Genomic DNA, 20,621 nt, shown 5'->3' on the forward strand with positions numbered 1-20,621 from the left:
TCACAAGAAAAGAAGCATGGGAGAAATCCAGATGTGATATCCTAAGCAAAGAGAATGGAGTGGGTCTCGATCCCTGAGAGTCAAAAATAAATTGTTGAGAAGGGAGGTGTGAGAAAGCCTTCAAAGATCAAATTAACTTCGGTCACACTCCAGCGTAGGCTTTTGCCGACCAAGCATACATTTCCACTGAGAACAAGAACAGATCCATAACTAGGGGAAAAGAAGAGCTACCAGAAATCTGCCCCACTTAATTAGCCCAGTTCACATATTGGAGCCCTTGGCTTTGAAGGGGGCTGTCACAGGAAGTTCTGCTGTAGTGCTGGCGGGGCGCAGTTTTAGAAATGGGCAGGACTGCGAAAAGACACAAGCAAAGAGGTAATGTCTCTCATGGGCAGGATAGGGAAAATTCTCCAGGCTATTTCCCTGTTTAGAAGAACCCTCCTTCAACATCGTCCTTCCATTGACCTCTCATTAGTTCCATGCTTTCCAAGATACCTTCTGATGACTAGTTTTGTTTATCAAGGAAATTGGTATTTAGAGGTGAATACCCTGAATAATGATCACGATTATTTCAGACATAGAAAGAAATCATCCTCTTTATAAATTAACTAATTGATTTTCTGCTTTATCCACATGCTCCTGTGAGTGCTGTATATCTCCAGCAGTCTGATCAATTTTAGATACCCTGAAAGGATCATCCTCTGCACCAGCTTAGCTGAGGATCAGGCCATGGGATATTGAGAGATACTAAGGCCCTATTCGAAGACTTTGTATAATCCCATCCAGCCTTCTCCCTCCCCACTTGACTGTACTGCCACCAACTATCTTATCCTAGATTTCTCTATTGACTACGTGCCGATTTGTGATTTTATCAAATTTATGCACTTTATTATCAATGGCCTCAAATGTTTTCTGGAAATAAGCAACTGTGGCAGAGCCTGCTGATTATCCCCCAATATCCATTTTCTTTTTTTTTTTTTTACAATCTTAAAACCTTTTTTTTCCTTTATATTTATCAAGCCATGAATTCATAGGGAATGGGTTCCAACAGCTCAGGCTCCTTTCCATTGGTTCTCAGAAAGTGTGCTTCTTTGGGTGGGGCAGGCTGGCTCTTCAGTTGAACCCAAGTACCCTTCTCTTTGGCTTTCTTCTTCTTCTGATCATTTTGTTTCACACACTTCAGGAAGCTATCTCGGCTCTTTAAGTGCTTAATATGTTCAATACGTATATTCATTCTTTTGGCAAGAATCTTGCCCTTAACTTCTTTGTTTACAACAATGCCAATAGGATGCTGGGTAACATTATACTCTTCCAGTTTTTCTATGGTAACACTTGTGGGGTATTCCTTTTCAAACAGTCTCCATTCCCTTGATATCTACAATATCACCTTTCTTGTAGATTTGCAAAGGAACTACTCCATGTTTTCTAAAAGGCCTAGAGAACATATAGAGGGTACCTCTCCTCTTTCCCTTTGTGTTGGTCATTTTGGCAAATTACTGGAAGATGGTGGTTCCAGCCAAAGGACTCCCAATATTCATTTTCCCCTTCTTCCTTTGCCATAGAATCTCCAAGTCTTGGCTGAGCACATGGCCATCCATGGCTCCACCATTATCCCTACATTATCCCAGGTAGGGATAATATTTTATAGCTTCTCTTACCCATGTGTGACCATGTGACTAAATTCTGACCAATGGAATGTGAGTGCTGATGATATATACAATTTCTAGGCTATGCCCTTAAAAGGAAGCTGCTTACTCTCCATTTCCACCCATCTCCCCATTTTCTCTCTCTAGTTGGCTGGATTGAATATATAGTGGTTATGAGTCAGCTTCTACCCTCAGACAAGAGCAACATTCCAGAGAGGAGCAACAACAAAATACAAGGATCCTGGATCTATGGACAACCCCGTGAAGCAGAACCATCCCACTCTTTTGGACATTTTGATGGAGAGGAAAAGAAAGTTCCCTATCTTGTTTAAGCCACTGAGAATGTGGTTTCTGTTAAACTGGCTAAACCAATATTCCAATTAATGCAGCATCTGTAAATAATGAATGAATGAAAATGAATGATTTCATAATCAATTCCTTGAGCTCCTTAAGAAATGTCCCCATGACTCCCAACAACAATGTGTTTGCATTATTCTCTCCGGTTAATTAATGAAAGATAAATATACTTTACCTAATGTCCTGGCTGAATGAGTCATCATGTATGAATTTATTCCCATAGTCATTAGTGATATTACCTGTACATACAATAAAAACTAAAAAACAAAACATACAAATAGTTAGAGCCAAAAAAAAAAAAAACCCAAATGAATAAGTTCTCCAAAGGGAATCATTATTCAATTAACCACCAACAAAATTCTATCTTCATCCACATTTTAAAATCTTGCTTCTGATAGATAAGGCAAAGGGTTGTTTTGTGGACAGTGCTTGAATATAATATACTGGAGCAGAAATTAGTTTTCAATGTGCATGAGAAAAGATTTTGTAATTTCAGGAAGGGATAAGAATACTGGTCAAAGAGCCCTCCACTCTTGCTGCTTTCAGCAGGAGCCACACAAAGCCAGGAGGATGGTAGGCATCACAGACACGGCCATGGAGCCTGCAGGGTTGGGGAGCCACCAGCCGATGGTGAGTAGCAGTGGTGACTGTGGAGACAAGGGAAAGTGTGTCTGCCACCAGCATTTACTATGGCTGCTCAGGAGGCTCGGAGCCTACAGGAGCTGTGGTGGGGTCTGGAGAGACACTTCACAGAAGCAGAAACACAACCACCTTTGCTGGTCTTGCCTCTACCACTTTAATTAGCCATGTAATTTGGGCTCAGTAGACTTAACCACTCTGAGCCTCAGTGTCCCTCACTAAAAAATGGAGTCAACAGCAGTATGTTCTCTGGAGAGTGTTTCCCAAACTTGACTGATAACAGCACTGAAAGTGCTTCTAAAAGATACTGACTTCCAGGTTTCTTCCCTGCAGATTCTGATTGTATAGGTCTGGACTGGTGCTAAAGGGATCCATGTAACATCAGACAGATTTGAAAAACACTGTAAGTGATACTCAAATGCTAGTTAGCATTTCGTTGACTTGGTTTTAGGCGAATTCCTTGCACAAAAGAAAATTGAAGGAGCTCAGACATTGGTTATGATACTTTTCCTTTGGGGCATGAAAGGACCCAAAGTCTGCAAAATCACAGGTTTGTTTGAAGTCCAAATTAATTCCCAGATGATGGCCATAGATATAAAGTACAAATTCTCAGGAAAGATGGTGAGGAATATAGTAGTCCATTTTGAAAAAGCACTTCTTCTGGGAGTTAGGGCACCTGAGTTCTTTCCCTAACGTGCTATTCTCTTTGTTCTAATTTCTCTACATGCAAGATGGAGAGGGTGATAACTGATCCTCCAAAGAAGATATTCTAAAAATATTGTCTTCTGGAACAGGGGGGAAATGACAAAGAAGAGAAAATCCTGCGCTGGAAATTAGCCAATATCAAGAAACTCTGTACATTTATCTGCAGATTAAAGTTCCTTGGGAGGTGGGCAGATGTTCTTTTTTTTTTTTTTTTTTTTTAATTTTTTTTTTCAACGTTTTTTATTTATTTTTGGGACAGAGAGAGACAGAGCATGAATGGGGGAGGGGCAGAGAGAGAGGGAGACACAGAATCTGAAACAGGCTCCAGGCTCCGAGCCATCAGCCCAGAGCCTGACGCGGGGCTCGAACTCAAGGACCGCGAGATCGTGACCTGGCTGAAGTCGGACGCTTAACCGACTGCGCCACCCAGGCGCCCCAAGATGTTCTTAATTCACATTATTCAGAAGCAACCCTCCCAGAAGCAGGGTTGGAATTCATCTGACTGGGAGGTGGGGGAGGGGGGTGTCCCAGGGATTTCTAGCAACTTCTCCAGCTAACTCACACAGTACTGTTACAAATAACAAGGGGCCCTAACACTGTCAGCAGATGTACTGGGGTCTTTGGATCTTCCCTGCATTCTCAGTACCACAGACACTGCCACTACCAGATTGGCTTTGAGGGAGAGTTTGTAACATTTATTGAGCATTTGCTAAGTGGCAGACACTTTACTAAGTATCATCTCAATCCTCAACTGGAAATTGAGGTTCCACAAATCTGGAGAACTTGCCCAAGGTCACCCAGCCTGTGACGAGGGGGCCAGGATTCAACCCCAAGTCCATCTGATTTCCACATCCTACACCATTACTTCACTGTTGGTCCCTTTCAGACTATCAACATAAACAAACTTTCCTCTGAAAGTTCCTTTCTTCTTAAAAGAATGCATTTTTCAAATCTAATTTTAAAAATGGTTAACCTCGGGGCACCTGGGTGGCTCAGTCGGTTGAGCGTCCGACTTCGGCTCAGGCCATGATCTTGCAGTTCGTGAGTTTGAGCCCTGCATTGGGCTCTGTGCTGACAGCTCAGAGCCTGGAGCCTGCTTCTAGATTCTGTGTCTCCCTTTCTCTCTGTCCCTTCCCTACTCATGCTCTGTCTCTCTCTGTCTCTCAAAAATGAATAAACGTTAAAAAAAATTTTTTTTAATTAGGTTAACCTAAGGAGAAGGGAGAAAAGATGGTGGAGGAAGAGGACCCTAGGCTTGTCTCACCCCATGAACATAACTAGGTAACTATCAAATCATTCTAAGACTCCAGAAATCAACCTGAAGACTGACAGAATGAACTCCATAACTAAAACTCTGGAGAGAAGAAGCCACATTGAGGAAGGTAGGAAGTACGGAGATGTGGTTTGGAGGAGAAATGGATCACAAGTGCTGTGGAGGGGAGGGAGCCATGGTCACAGAGAACGGAGAGAGAGAGAGAGAAAGAGAGAGAGAGAGGAGCACACAGGGGAATGCACAAGGAAAACACTTCCCCAAAACCATTGGCTGGGAAAACATAAGGGGCTACTTTTTGTGAGTTCTTGCAATCAGTGGGGCTTGAAGAATGGAGTTTGAAAGATCAGTGGCCTTGACTGGGATTGTGCCCTGAAGATGTTGCCCTACTCCCAGAGAGAAGGCAGGCAAACTAACTGGGGCAGATGATGCAGAAACAGTGATCTGAAAAACGCCTGGAGCAGACAGTGGGGAAATTATTCACTCTTCTCAGTGTGCTTCCCTGAGAGGCAGATATCATGGAGATGCCTCTCTGAGGACAAAGGAGCTGGTTGGAACCATTTCCCTTCCCTGCCCCTCATCTTAAACACAGAGCCACCTGCAGGAAGCAAAGTAGCACCCACAGGGCTGCCTAACTGCTTACACCAAGTCCCACACCTGTGCATTCTGGTGGGACTGCCCTTCTTGATCAAGCTTGCCTCAGTGCCAGCTTAGCCAGCCCCTTCCCCAGAAGACCAGCAGAAACCCCTGCCCACACCATGTCTCCTGATCAGAGAGTTCTACAGGGCTTCGGTTCTACTGGAAGCAGTATCAGGTATTATTTAACAAGCAGACCAGAGCACATGTAGTTAAAACTCACCACACTCTGACCAAGGACCAAAGAGTGGCCACTGCAGGCAAGGAGAGCCTCTGCAGACAGCTGACCCGAAGGATAGAGCAGCCAAAACACAACAGCAGAGCTCACGCAACATGCACCACAGACACCCCGGGAAGTGACAGGCCCTGGACACTATATGACCTCTTCTTCATAAAGCCATTACTCTCAGGAGCAGGAAACTGGCTTTTCTAACACAGAGAAGAAGACAGTGAAATAAAACAGATGTAAGTAACATGCCTGATCGAGAATTCATAGCAACAATCATAAGTATACTCTTATGAGAAAAGAATGGAAAGACTTCAGGGAGACCCTTACCACAGAGACAAAAGAGTTAAAAAAGAAACTGTCAGAAATGAAAAATTTAATAACTGAGATTGGAAACAGGCTTGATGCAATGAACACAAAGCTGGAAGAAGTAGAGAAACAAATAAGTGATAAAGAAGACAAAATAATGGAAAGCAAGGAAGCTGAACAGAAGAGAGAAAATAGGTAAAATAGGTGATGGGGATTAAGGAGTGCACTTGTGATGAGCCCTGGGAATTGTATGGAAGCGTTGAATCACTAAATTGTACGCCTGAAACTAATATTACACAGTATGGTAACTAACTGGAATTTAAACTAAAAAAATTTGTAAATGGTTAACTTTATTATTGGGTACTATGACAAGTGCTACAAAATAAACAAAATGAATAAATATTATGAGATGATTTTTCCTACCATTTGTGGTGATTCTATTTTTTGATCAGCCAGATTATGAATTTCAGGAGCCAAGAGTAAACTAAAAACTCCTTTAATTCCAGACCATGCTATAACAATTCCCCATCTCCAGTTATAGTCATAATTTACACGCATCAGAAGAGGGCTCACTAACACAATAGTAAGCAACCTGTGGAGAGAAAAACATTTTTTTTTAAGTCACACTTTATGTATTAATGTTATTCATGGTTGACACTACTAAAAACTAAATTTCATAGAAATTTTTTTCAGGAAAGAGAAAATAATTCAGTTTATTGATAAATTGTTCAACTTTTCTGGGATGAACCAAATCTACTGTCTAAGTTTTTCAGATAATACTCAAGTCTCAAAAAACAGTGCTGGAAGTTTTAATATACTATTTGGATTTGGGTAGTGTATTTCTGAGAGAAATTTCTTCAAATAACGTTGACAAACTCATCTATTCCCTGGAAGACCATGACTAGATCAGAAATGAGGCCAAGAGGACACACAGATGATGGCCGAAAAGTAATTATTATTGTAGGCACATTAATAAACTTAGCTTAATCAAATTTTTCTTGAGCTTCCATGAGAATCATAAATTAAATGTCACATAAATAATTTCAATCGGTGCCTATTTCTCTACAGATCATTTTTCTTTTCTTTTTTTTTTTTTTAATTTGAGAATAGTTGACCCACTATCAACATAGTGATCCAACAACTATTCTTATGCTATGCTCACTACAAGTGTCTACCAATAATTTTTCTATAAGACTCTGTGTCAAAAATGTAGAATCTATCTTTAGGGGATCTTCACCAAAAGAATATCAGTACTATCCTTCAAATGAGATTTCAGCAGAAATAAAACTGACATGTTCTTAGACTCAAAAAATATATTGTGTATCAGTTACTCAGCTGGGAATTTCACAAGACAGTTTAGAGAATTCCTATCACTGAGAAACAGAAAATCTGCTATTACCATCTATAATGTATATAATGAATTTGGGTAAACCCCTCGGCCTTCCATTCAAGCTTTTTGCAAAGCAATTCTTACCAAACTTTTCAGCCTTACTAAATGATCTTTCTCTGAAATACCATTGAGTCCAGCCAAAATGGAACAACTCATATCACTGCCTGATACCAAAACCAGAAAGGCAGTGTCGCAAAGGCTCTGGAGTCAATCTACCAGGGTTCAAATTTAAGCTTCTTTCACTAACCATGTAAACTTAAGTTCTTTAACCTCTCTAAGCCTCAATTTCATCCTGTAAAGTGGAGATAATAAATAATAATAATTGTACTTGCCTCAAAGGATTATTGTGAAGTTTCAATTACATGGGGCAACATTCATAGGGCTTAGAATGATATTTCGAATGTGGTCAGCACTCAAAACATGTTAGCAATAATTATGTCTTATGTAATTATGTAAGGGGCCTTAGTTTGGCACATCCTCTAAAATATTTTTCTCAACAAATCTCTTATGGAAAGCTGACCCATACGTTGAGGTCCCCTTAGGTTGACTCCTTCCATTAAAACCTTTCCTCTGGGGAGGTGGAACCATAAGTTCCCACAAGATCTCTAGTACTTCCTAGCCACTTGACTTTGGGCAAGGTACTTGGCCTTTGTTGGCCAGTTTCTTCATCTATAAAATTCTCATTTCCTAGTTTATGAAATGAAATGAGATGCCAGATGTGCAGCTGAGTCAAACAAAGGTTCAAAAAGCCATTTATCTTTCTTCATTTTCTGTGACCAATCTCAACTTGCACATAAGCCTCCATGGTAGAAAGAAACAAATTGCATACACATCCTTCCGTGTGAGAGTGACTGAGTGGCGTGCAGTGACCTCAGAGTCAGCAAAAGCAAGGTCCCATGAGAACATCTTATAAAGTAAGCTCGTTGGCCAGGCCTGTCCTGTGTGGGAATGACAATGTTTTCAGAGACACTGTCATGAATTCTTATTGAAGACATGACCATCATGAGTGGGCAATGGTGTTTGAGAGAAAATGTGCTACTGGGGGTCAAGTTTAAACCCCAATTCTGCACTTCAAGATGGGCAACTCTAGGCAACTTTTTAACCTCCCTGGGCTTCATCTGTGCAATGATGCAATAACACCTACTTCATAAGGTTGTATTAGTATTAATGGCATAATGTACGTGGTAAGGGCTTAACAGATGGCTTTATCATAGCTATAGGTGATAATAAATGAGGATGAAAGTCAACAAAAATGTTAGGAGCCATTAATAAGGTCCAGTGTTGTTCAACCATTAACAAACATGTTGAAATGGCTTCCTGGATCTCATCTCCAGAGATGCAATTCAGTACATTGAGATGGCCCATGAATTTTCATCTCTATAAAGTTCATGAGTTGTGCTGATACCACAGCCCCTTCTCATTTTCCAGATGGGACCTGGAAAAGTAAACAGACTTCCCCCAATCGCATAGCAAGTTATTGTCTGGGCCTTGACAACAACATGGGTTTTCTGACTCTACATCCAAAGAGTTCTTGTTGCCCTCACCAGTGGGCAATTCTTATTCTGGGCTGCAGAACCTAAGTCCAGTAAGCAAACTTTAAAATATAATTCCTACCTTACAAAATTCACTGTTGTAAATAAAATGAACATGAAAACCATACTGTGAAATCCCAAATACTTGTTTTGTCCACATCCGATTACAATGCCAAAGAAAGTATATATTAAATGTTGGTATACCGTTGAAAACATTATTAGGAACCTAGGATGAATGGAAAATAAATCACGTTTTAAGCCATGTGTTTTTAAGATAGTTGCCTTTGCACATAAAAGCATGTATCACATTCTATGATTCTTGTCTTAGCAGAGGTCCTTGCCTCCATCACTGTTGCAGTCAACATTTAAAAGTATTTTGTTGGAATTAAAATACACCGAGCTCCATATTCTCCAATACCCTCATCACACCAATGCCCATGGGCTGCCTCTCATAGGAGAATAGTAAAAGCAAGGCATAATATTAAGAATCTCCACCCCCTCTTCCGGTTGGTGATGGGGCAGTTTTGCCAAGATTAGCCAGCATCATATCAAACTGTTGGGGCTGCCGCAGCTGAACCCAGAACCACCTGGTTAACCTTGACTTTTCGATAGCTGACTGGATCACTTCAGTGCCCTCTGCAGGATTTCTCCCTTCATGATTTTCTTGAAAGTCTCTTACCTTGAAAGTCTCTCCAGTCTGCTTTCTCATCTACTGAATTCCTAATAATCTTGTAAGGCTAATTCGAATCCTGTGTTCTTCATCCTAAGCACTCTCGTTGGAAGTGATCCTCCTTTGAATTCCTACAGTGCCAATTCTCTATACCACCATAGTTCAGAAGCAGACAAGTGACTTAGAATCCCCCTTATTGCTTCCCAAACAGCCACACACCTAGCCCCGCTCCCCAAGATTCTTACTGAGCAGACTAGAACACAGTGGTTAAGGCACAGGCCTGTTCTGGTTCCGTGCGGTAACATGTCTGCGTTCAAGCCAGGTTTCACTTCTACAGGCAGATGTCAAGTTCCACTTGCTCTTGGGCCTCCCTCCATTGGGACTGTCCCTCTCAGCTAACTAGGCAAGTGGGTCTGTTCCACAAACCAGTCTCCCTCGAGGTGGGTCTCAAGATCTACACTCGGAAAGAAGCATTAGGAAGCCTCATTTGGGCTGCAGATGGAAACCATGTTCTCTAACACTGCATTTCCCCAATTAAGTAGATGGTCTGATTCTCTCATTCCCAGCTCTTGATTCATCAGATTTAGAACTCAGAGAAAGGAAGGGTATGACGGGGACCTCTAACCCCAAAGCTTAGTTTTCTGAAATTCAGAAATGATGGAATAACTGAGTAGAAAACTTGTTCAAATGTCTCCATAGAACCTAAAAAACTGCCTTACATATAGTAGGATCCCAATAAATATATGAAATTATTCACGCTTACTAGCTTCTTACAGAAACATGCCCACCACTTAACAATGAGTGCATTCTGAGAAGGGACTCAGTTACAAAGCCTCAAACCTAAGATACAATGTCCAGGTTACGGTAAACATTAAGAAAAGATTGGTTTAATAGGTTCAATAATAAACAATTAAATGAATCATAATGAGTAATTTATAATGATACTGACAGTATGACTGAGCTCAGGAAAATGTCCAAATTCAGACAAAAAGTGTATGTTCTGTGAACTATTTATTCCCAAGCTTCTGGATTCTAAAGACCAGTTAAGTGTCATTCACCTAACACAAAATTAGAAGAGTTACAGGTGCCAATTTTTTTTTTTTTTTTTTTGCCAAGTGAAGTTATTTTTCTAAAAATAAGTACCTTCTTCTATCACTGGGATTTCATAAAAGAATGAACATTTAAACACCAAAAATGTAGGCAAGCCATAATTTCAGAACAATGGATAGTCCTCTACATTTAAAAAAACAAAAGAGAGAGAGAATCTGGGGCACCTGGGTGGCTCAGTCGGTTGAGCATCTGACTGGCTCAGGTCATGATCTCACAGTTTGTGGGTTCGAGTCCCACATCGGGCTCTGTGCTGACAGCCCAGAGGCTGGAGATTGCTGCAGATTCTGTGTCTCCCTCTCTCTCTGTCCCTCCCCCGTTCATGCTCTGTCTCTCTCTGTCCCAAAAAATAAAATAAACGTTGAAAAAAAAAATTTATAAAAAATAAATAAATAAAATTTGCCAATTTTTGCTTCATGCCGTTTGTAGTCTTTTTTGTTAAACGTGTCGATGTCAACAATTGTTGGTACCTTAAGTTCTTTCAAATATAACTGGTAATGAATTTAAAAAGAAAAAGGTGAAAAAAGTTATGAAATGTGTCCAAGAAGGCAGAACCACTTAAGCACTAAACTTCTAAGATATCTATACCAAGTATACAATAGGAGACTTACTTAGTAATTGTTAACTCAATCCTCGGTTTAAAGCTTAAGGAATCTAAATTCAGTCCTACAGTGACTAACGCAATCATTCCTGACATTCCCAAAAATTCCACTGGAGAGAAAAAAGTGAACAAAATTAGTTGCATTCAAATCTGCACACGGAGGTACTTTAACTTGAGAAGAATTGGTGAGAAACTGAAGAGTCCTATTTCTTGGAAAATTGCCTCAAGGGATTGGCCTAATCCTGTAGATTAGGGGTCAGCAAACTTTTTTGTAAAGGACCATATAGTAAATATTTAGTCTTTGTGGACCACATGGTCCCTGTTGCAACTACTCAGTTCAGCGGCTATAGTGCAGAAGCAGCCATAGATAATATGTAAATGAATGGATGCCTGATAAATAATAGACAGAAATTTGAAGCACTTTGGAGCAAGGCAGACCTGACTGCTCTAAGAATGTGACCTCCTTTTCCTCTATTAGCACCCCTGCATCTGTAAAATGGGTTTAAGAGAATAATGCCTCATAGAGTTGCTGTGAGGATTAAATTAAACAACATGAAAATTGCTTGGCACCTCTTTAAATAAAAAAAAGTATATATATATGATAGTCACTATTATTATGCCATTGTTTATATACATCCGCTTTACTGCTTAGTAAATTAATACTGTTTATTTGAAGAGGATTTTATTATTCCTTTGGTGTATCTAATCACTTCAGTCCACTTTAGATTTCTTTTTTTTTTTTAACGTTTATTTTTGAGAGAGAGAGAGAGAGAGAGAGAGAGAGAGAGAGAGAAAATGAGCGAGGGAGGGGCCCAGAGAGACGGAGACACAGAATCTGAAGCAGGCTCCAGGCTCTGAGCTGTCAGCACAGAGCCCGATGCGGGGCTCGAACCCACGAACCGCAAGATCGTGACCTGAGCCGAAGTCGGATGCTCAACCGACTGAACCACCCAGGCGCCCCAGATTTCTTTTTACCTTCTTATCTAACTGATATAATATGAATAACAAATGACAGTAAAACCAGTAGTGCTCAGAAGTGTGCTGAAAGGGAAATTGTCTCTCAAAATCTTAGTTTCCCTGTCCCATAATTAGTATTACTGTATTTTGTTCTATTTTATTTTTAAAAGTTTATTTATTTATTTTGAGAGTGAGAGAGAGAGAGCATGAGCAGGGGAGGGGCACAGAGAGGGAGAGAGAGAGAATCCCAAGCAAGCTCTGTGCTGACAGACCATGAGGGGCTCAATCCCACGAACCGTGAGATCATGACTTGAGCCAAAACCAACTGAGCCACCCAGGTGCTCCAGTATTACTGGATTTTAAAGCTCATCTTTCTCAGTAATAGACAGTACTTGGAGACAACGTCTGCTACGAGGAAACCAGTAAATGACGTTATTTAAAACTGATGTCATTGGGACGCCTGGGTGGCTCAGTCGGTTGAGTGACCGACGTCGGCTCAGGTCATGATCTCACAGTTTGTGAGTTCGAGCCCCGCATCAGGCTCTGTGCTGACAGCTCGGAGCCTGGAGCCTGCTTCCGATTCTCTGTCTCCCTCTCTCTCTCTCTGCCCCTCCCCCGCTCATGCTCTGCCTCTCTCTCAAAAATAAATAAACATGAAAAAAATTTAAAACTGATGTCATCTTATTTCATATAATCCCAATGTTATAGGATTACATGGTATGAATGCATACATTAATATATGTATGTGTGTTTATATGTATTTTTTAAAGGCTGAGGACATATACCAAAATGTATCCATAGTCTAATTTATAACATAGGTTTATTGGTGATTTTTTTTCTTTGACTTTTCATAATTTTTCCAAAATTCTACAATAAACATGCATTACTTTTATAATTAGGTGACATTTTTACAAAATTACAAATGCTATTATATTCAATAATATTCTAAGTGTTCTGAAGGGGGGGGGGAAATCATGGACCATGTAATAAAGAAAGTAATTTTCATCAGCACGAACCCCAGTAGTCATATGGAACTCAATGTTTTTCTGACTCAATGGAAAAAACTACCACAGAGAACTGACGCTGGACAAGTGGCTCTCTCAATCTTTGTCTCTCTCTTCCTCTCTCTGGTTTAGAAAAAGTGAATGTCCCCCTAAAAGGAGAATCAAAGGGAAATTTTTTTTCCCTAAAAGCACCAGGATTCAAGACTGGATGTATTTCTAACTAAAATATATTTGGATGATGACAGAGGGCCTTTATAATCTAGACCAATGACTATACAAAGAGACACTGGAGAGCATCAGCACAGGCAAGAAGGAGATGCATTGTTTGTAGAGAGTTTTGAAACAATGAAACTTTAAATGTTGTCTGCTCTTTATTATCTTCATTCCCCAGAAATTGTGAATAACATCACTTGATACAATATTCCTCATGCTTAGATTAAGCCCCTCTCTTGGTACATCTCTGGCTTTTATAAAACCTACTATGTTTCATGAATTATACACTGACTCTTAAAGTGCCTTTTCTGTCCTAAATTCAAACTTTCTTCCATGGGCTGATATATGAATATTTCCAACTGCACTACCTGTGAACCAACAATGTTCCAGAAGCATTGTGCCTTTTGTGAGGCAATGTCTGTGCCATTTGTTTTGTTTTGTTTTGTTTTGTTTTGTTTTGTTTTGTTTCATGGAAAAGAATGAATATTTTTATACAAGTCCAGGTTTCATGAACTGAACACAACAGAGACAAAAATGGAAATTACTGTATATGCTCAAAGAGGTGACATTGTAACCTCAATCAGAGGCTCCCTGGGCTTTAGCCAGTTGACTGAGTGTTCATTAGTGAAGGGGAAAAAAAAAAAAAAACAAAATTAGATAACATAACAGAAATGTAACATTGGAGAGTGTGTGCATTAGAATTTTATCTGTGTTTAGCAATGGAATTTCCGGCAATGGAACTTCTCATGATAACATGGCTATCACTGAAATAATTAAACATAAGAGTAAAAGACCACCCAAAGTGGTTTTTTAATCCCTGAAGCAGAGGAAAGTGCAATGGAGGAGGGAGAATATCGGTTTCCTGGCGCTGCTGCAAAAGAGTTCCACAAACTATCTTAAACAACAGGAATTTATTGCCTCACAAGTTCCCGAGGCCACAGGTCCAACATCAAGTCTCCGTCAGCAGTGGCTTCTCCTGAGACTGAAAGGGACAATCTAGTCCAGGCCTCCCAAGCACTGACCAGAAGCACCTCCCTCTTTCAGAAGGAAAGTGGAAGGGAACCAACGTTTGTTAGCTGCCCGAACTTGAGTTCAGTGGTGAGCTAGTAAATGTTTAAAAGCAGCTCTCCGGAGGTTAAACGAGTTTTTAAAAGTCCCTGATGGACAGTGTCGGCCAATTTCCATGGTGTAAATACTCGCAATATGACCAATTTCAACATGATGTCACCTGAACAGAGCTGTGAAAGAGATGTGTACAGTCAGCTCTCGCAAGCGGCTAAGAGCTGTCTCCAGCCTATCAGCATGAGCAAGTCATCGGACATACATTATCTTGTTAGTGCCAAGAGTACCCCTATAGGTTAGGTGTTTCTATATCACTTTTATAGATAAGGAAACTAACTAAAGCTTAGAGAGGTTAAGTAATATTCCAAGGTCAGCAAACTAATAAATTGTGAAGGTGGGGGTTGAATTCAAGTCTGCCTAACTCCAAAACGCTTCAAGGGCTAGTATCAGTGTATTCAACCAACATGTGTCAAATTACTTTCAGGCATATAGGAAGCACTGGGGTTGGCTGGGAGAACACAGAAAAGAGAATAAATAAAAAGATGAAAAAGAGACAGCTTCCACATCAAGGAACTCATGATCTGATGGAAGAAATGGAAATACTAATTTTTAAAATTTTTTTCTCCAGATATTTAAGGCATCCATAAAAGTTTCACAGGGAGAAGAAAAAAAAAATAAAGAAAATTAGGAATCTGAAGGAAATGACCATTCAGTGAATGCCTTCTGTACTTTTACTGATTCAGGGCAGTAAGCAAGTCCCAGGTGGCAATCTACCTAGAGCGGAAGCAGAGCTTTTAGGTAACTGGAGATGACAAGAGTAATTAAGCTTTTGATGCTTGAGGTCTTTCATGGGTGTGAGTTGCCCCACTATGTGGGGTGAGAGCAGAAGCAGGATTTGACTGTTTCGATGCAGTTGCTATGGCTCTTGGGGACTGGTTAGCTCAATCAGGCTGGTAAAAATCCTTAATTGCCAATCTCACTGGACTAAACTAGCAAATTATTGCAGGTCTACCAGTTAGGCACTTTGACTCCTACGATTATTCTACTTTCCTGCTTCTTTTCCAGATACAGGTACACCTACCTGATTTCTCCCTCTATTCTCCTGCCTCCTAGCCTCTGGTGAGGGCCGCCATTCCTACAGGCCCCTCGTTGTGAAGCCCATGGAATGAAAGGCAGCTGAGCTGCAAAGACCTCAGGAGCATCTCTCCTGGTTCTCTCATTTTAGAGATGGGTTGCTAAGGGTCAGAGCAGGAATCAGCACTGAGCTGATTCCAGGGGACTGCCAATGACTAAATGTAAGGTCAAAAGGTGGAGTTCAAAAAGAACAAGAGAGGGCTGCCTGGGTGGCTCAGGCAATTAAGTGTCCAACTCTTGATTTTGGCCCAGTCATGATCTCGTGGTTGGTGGATTTGAGCCCTTAGCTGGGCTCTGCGCTGACAGTGCAGAGCCTGCTTGGGATTCTCTCTCTCTCTGCACCTCCCTTGCTTACTCTCTCTCTCAAAATAAATAAACATTTTTTAATTAAAAAAAAAAGAGCAAGAGAGTAATTACATAGAGAAATAATGCAAAGGGAAGGGACGTGAGGTTGAAATTAAGGAGATGTTAAGAGAGAGTAGGAAAGAGCTAGAAGTAGCAGAAGAATAACATGACAAGATGCACAGAGGGGCTGCAACAAGGGGGAAGCAGTTAGGAAGAAGCAAAGGATTCAAGATCAACGAAGAAGAAAAGTACATAAAATTCACTTTGAGGGCAGCATTTTTTTGTATTTGTTTCTGCCTTACCAACGTAGAAAGTCAGGTACACCATTGAAATGCAAAGAATGACACTAGTTAGTGTATTGCTAAAGAGGTCAGTCAATATAAACTGAATGATTCTTGCACACGAATATCCACATATTATGCTTCCAAAGATGCCCAAGCAGAGGCCCGTGATTACATGTAAGTCTAGAAAAAGAAAATAAGAAAGAACAGAAGTTGAACTGTAACTTTCGTTTCTTTCATTGATGGCAGATGGGTCTATGTGCTTTGGTTTGCTTTTGAGATTTTGAATGGGGACCTTGTCCTTCAGCAAGTGGGAGTTTCAGGAAAGCCTGGTAAAACAGACTTTCTGGGGACATTTCCCTAATGGTCTGTAGCTTGAGGTTTGCTTATCCAGGAAGAGCAGACTCAAATGTCCTCAGAAGCCAGGCAAGTGAAAAGCCTGTAACAAACTAGAAAGTGAATCTCTGACCAAAAAAACATCCAAATTCAAACTGTTTACACACTATATTAGGGCCAAGCAAATCGTGTCCAGGGTCCCCACCAATCTGAAGTCCATTTGTGACCCCCAGCCCAAGGGCATTTGGGAAATGGAGAAGAGAAATTTTCTGTAGTCACCAAAACTGGGGGCAACAATGGCAGTCAGCGAGCGGGTGTCAGACAATGCCAAGGTCAGTCCTAAATAACAAAGATTGTCCCACCCCAAATACCTATAGCTCCCCACTGAGAAGCACTGCACACCCCTCTTTATCACCAATATTTCTTTCTCCTTTTAGCACCTCTCTCCTCCTAAAACTATCACATTCTGCCTTCACCCTCAGGCTCAAATCCAGGATCAAGTCCATTTTTTTTTCTTTTTTTAAGTAGGCTCCACAGCAACGTGGGGCTTGAATTCATGACCCTGAGATCAAGAGTCAGATGCTCTACCCACTAAGGCACCCAGGTGCCCCTAATCAATTCTTAACATCCACTCACTGAGATCCAGATTGATCCAGGAAAGCAGTTACTTTGAGCCAGATGATGTGTGTGTGGTGGGGAGAGAAACTAAATCATTTTTTTACCATTCTTTCCCCCATACTGTCCAAGAAAACATATATATGGTAATTATTTTCTTGTTATCTGATATATGCTATTTTAACTGGTCCAAAAGTAAAATATAGAGAATGCAGTAAAGTTAAGACATCTTGAATGTATTTTAACTTTGGTGTGAATTGAAATGCATCATAGAAGAATGATTTTAGAAAATATGCAGAGGAGGGGCACCTGGGTGGCTCAGTCAGTTAAGCATCCAACTCTTGATTTCAGCTCAGGTCATGACCTCACTGAGACCTTTGAGATCAAGGTCCACGTTGGGCTCTGTGCTGACAATGTGGAAACTGCCTGGGATTCTCTCTCTCTCCCTCTCTCTCTCTCTGCCCCTCTCTCTCATGCACACTTACTCTCTCTTTCTCAACATAAATAAATAAACAATTTTTAATAATGCACTCACATCTTAGAAAATATTCACAGGAAAATAAATGCTCTTACCTCTAAGTATGGAAATGTGGAGTAAGTTGTTCCGAAAAAGTCCAAAAAGTATGGATGTGAAGCCACAAATTATCATTGATTCTCCTCTTATGATATCAGTATACATTTTGGAAATGCCTGGAAAAGGAAATATAAAATGTAATTTAATTTGGTACATGAAAATGATGCTCTTGCACAGGAAACACAAAAATAAAAGAGAAGGAATATGCTGACAAAAAGAAAACAGCCATGACTGGGATGGGCCTGTAAGGCAATCACCATTTTTAATTTCTCCATGTGCTTTTTTTTATATCTCCAACGACAAGGGAACATGACAAGAGCATTCTCTGAAGTGTCCATGGCCTCAAACCATGCTTGAGTTTTAGAATGAGACAAAGTACTTCTCAGCGTGACACAATATTTAGTTTGAATAAATAGAAGTCATTCGACTCCACAAAAATCACATTTTAGAAATAAGTACAAAGGATGGCCCAGCGATTCTACTTCTAGACATATGCTCAAGAGAATTGAAAACCTACGTCCACACAATTTTACATGAATGTTCATAGCAGCATTATTTGTAATAGTCAATCAAATTATTCAGCCACAGAAAAGAAGGAAGTACTGATTGATACATGTTGCAGCATGGATGAACCTTGAAAACATTATAAAAAGGGAAAGAAGACAAACACAAGAAACACATATTGTATGGTTTGACTTGTATGAAATGTCCAGAATAGGCAAATCTATAGACAGAAAGTAGATTAGTGGTTGGTTGCCAGGGGCTTGGAATAGGGGAATTAGATGTGACTGCTAATGGCCAGGAGATTTCTTTTTTTTTTTTTTTTTTTTTTTTTTTTTTTAAATTTTTATTTTCAACATTTTTTATTTATTTTTGGGACAGAGAGAGACAGAGCATGAACGGGGGAGGGGCAGAGAGAGAGGGAGACACAGAATCGGAAACAGGCTCCAGGCTCCGAGCCATCAGCCCAGAGCCTGATGCGGGGCTCGAACTCACGGACCGCGAGATCGTGACCTGGCTGAAGTCGGACGCTTAACCGACTGCGCCACCCAGGCGCCCCTTCCAGGAGATTTCTTTGATGGTGATAAAACTGCTCCAGGGGTGTCTGGGTACCTCAGTCAGTTAGGTGTCTGACTCTGGATTTCACCTCACAGTCATGAGATCACACCCAGTGTGGAGCCTACTTAAGACCGTCTCTCTCTCTCTCTCTCTCTCTCTCTCTCTCTCTCTCTCTCCCTCGGCCCCTCTCCCCTGCTCGTGTGCTCTCTTTCTCAAAAAAAAAAAAAAGTTCTAAAATTAGATGGTGATGATGGTTGTATAACTCTGTAAATATATTATAGATCACTGAAGTGTACACTTTAGAAGGATAAATTTTATGGTACATGGATTATATTTCAAAAAAGTTGTTTTTAAAAAATTTTAATTCAGTACAAAATCTTATTGGCACTTAGCATCCACAAGTAGTTAAGTTTAATGGAAAATATAATCAAATTAATTGCTTAGTGATACACAACTTATGAGTAGGGTGATAGTGACTGGTACTCGCCCAACCAGTATCCATCCTCTGTTCTTGGTAACAAAACTGGTTTTATCCAGGGTGGCACTGTGTTCAGCAAAATGACCATTTCCCCTCACATCCTGGGCTTCAAAGAGTAGCCACTGAGATATAAGTGGAAGTTACCAAGTTGGACTCTGGGGAAATTTCTTGGAGGGAGAAGTGACTTGGTTGAAAGAAGCATCTCTCTCTGTCCCTTGCCCTTTTCCTCTTCTCCTTGCCTGAAATGTGGGTGTGATGACTGGAACTTTAGCAGCCAACTTGTGATCCTGAGAGTAGAAGCCACACACAAAGAATGGAGGAGCAGAGAAATAAAACCCAAGGTAGATTGCTATCATTGTTGCTTTAAATATTATACTTTAAATAGATTTAAAAATAAGGAAAAAAAGTCAGGGGCACCTGGGTGGCTCAGTCAGTTAAGCGGCCGACTTGGCTCAGGTCATGATCTACAGGTTCGTGAGTTTGAGCCCCACACCAGGCTCTGTGCTGACAGCTCAGAGCCCGGAGCCTGCTTCGGATTCTGTGTGTGTCTCTCTCTCTCTGTCCCTCCCCCACTCATGCTCTGTCTCTCTCTGTCTCTCAAATAAATGAATAAACATTAGAAAAAAATTTTCTAATAAAAATAAAAATATGAAAAAAATATTTTCCCATATGTTTACCAATTACAGGGCTTTTCATTCCTTTATGTAGATCCAAATTTCTATTTGGTACCAGTTTCATTCTTCCTGACTTCCTTTATCATCTTTTAATGGTGAGGATCTGCTAATGATAAATTCTTTTAGTTTCAGTATGTTTAAGAAGGTATTTTACCTTTGCTTTTCAAATATATTTCCACTGAGGATTCTAAGTTTTTATTTTAGTACTTTAAAAACGTTGTTCCACCATCTTCTCATTTGCATTGTTTCTGAAAAGAAGTCATTATTATTTTTGTTCCTCTGTATATAATGTGTCTCCCCTTCTGTCTGCCTTTAAGATATTTTTAGGAACTTGATTTTTATATGTCATAGTGTAGTTTTATGTTTCTTGGGTTCATGTAGGTTGAGCTTCTTGATTCAGAATTTTTCATCCATTATTTCTTCAAGTATTTTTTTGTTTCTCCCACTCTCTCTCCTCTTTTTTGGGGACTTGTATATCAAACCACTTGAAGTTGTCCCACGGTTCACTAATGTTCTTTTCACTTATTTCCTCCATGTGCTTTGTTTTGGATAGTTTCTATTGCTGCCCCTTCAAGTTCACTAATACTTTCTTTTACAGTGTCTAATCTACTTCCATCCAGTGGAATTTTTGCCTTAGGTATTGTGTTTTTCATCTCTAGAAGTTTGATTTAGGTCTTTTTTTATATCTACCAGTGGTATGCTGATAAACCACCTCTCCAAAATTAAAACAAAAACAAAAACACCTGATTTGTAGCATTTGCCAATTCCATGTATAAACACTTCCATCATAGCCAGTTTGAA

At 40.2% G+C, this 20,621-nt stretch overlaps 1 protein-coding gene and 1 pseudogene across 5 annotated transcripts in view; both read right to left on the reverse strand.

Annotated features, from left to right (window-relative positions):
• Positions 1 to 20,621, reverse strand: part of SLC9C2 (solute carrier family 9 member C2 (putative)) — an 86,721-nt gene that overhangs the window by 50,113 nt on the left and 15,987 nt on the right. For all 5 annotated transcript variants that reach the window (XM_058700263.1, XM_058700261.1, XM_058700262.1 and 2 more), the window contains 6 exons: positions 17,609 to 17,725; positions 16,106 to 16,267; positions 11,099 to 11,198; positions 8,793 to 8,936; positions 6,212 to 6,380; positions 2,179 to 2,260 (listed from right to left, as the gene is read on the reverse strand). In XM_058700263.1, the coding sequence (XP_058556246.1) occupies positions 2,179 to 2,260; positions 6,212 to 6,380; positions 8,793 to 8,936; positions 11,099 to 11,198; positions 16,106 to 16,267; positions 17,609 to 17,725 (774 nt within the window). The remainder of the gene's footprint in view (positions 1 to 2,178; positions 2,261 to 6,211; positions 6,381 to 8,792; positions 8,937 to 11,098; positions 11,199 to 16,105; positions 16,268 to 17,608; positions 17,726 to 20,621) is intronic.
• Positions 759 to 1,553, reverse strand: LOC131495378 (large ribosomal subunit protein eL21-like; annotated as a pseudogene).

Source organism: Neofelis nebulosa, chromosome 15, assembly GCF_028018385.1.
Source record: "Neofelis nebulosa isolate mNeoNeb1 chromosome 15, mNeoNeb1.pri, whole genome shotgun sequence".
NCBI classification, from domain to species: Eukaryota; Metazoa; Chordata; class Mammalia; order Carnivora; family Felidae; genus Neofelis; species Neofelis nebulosa.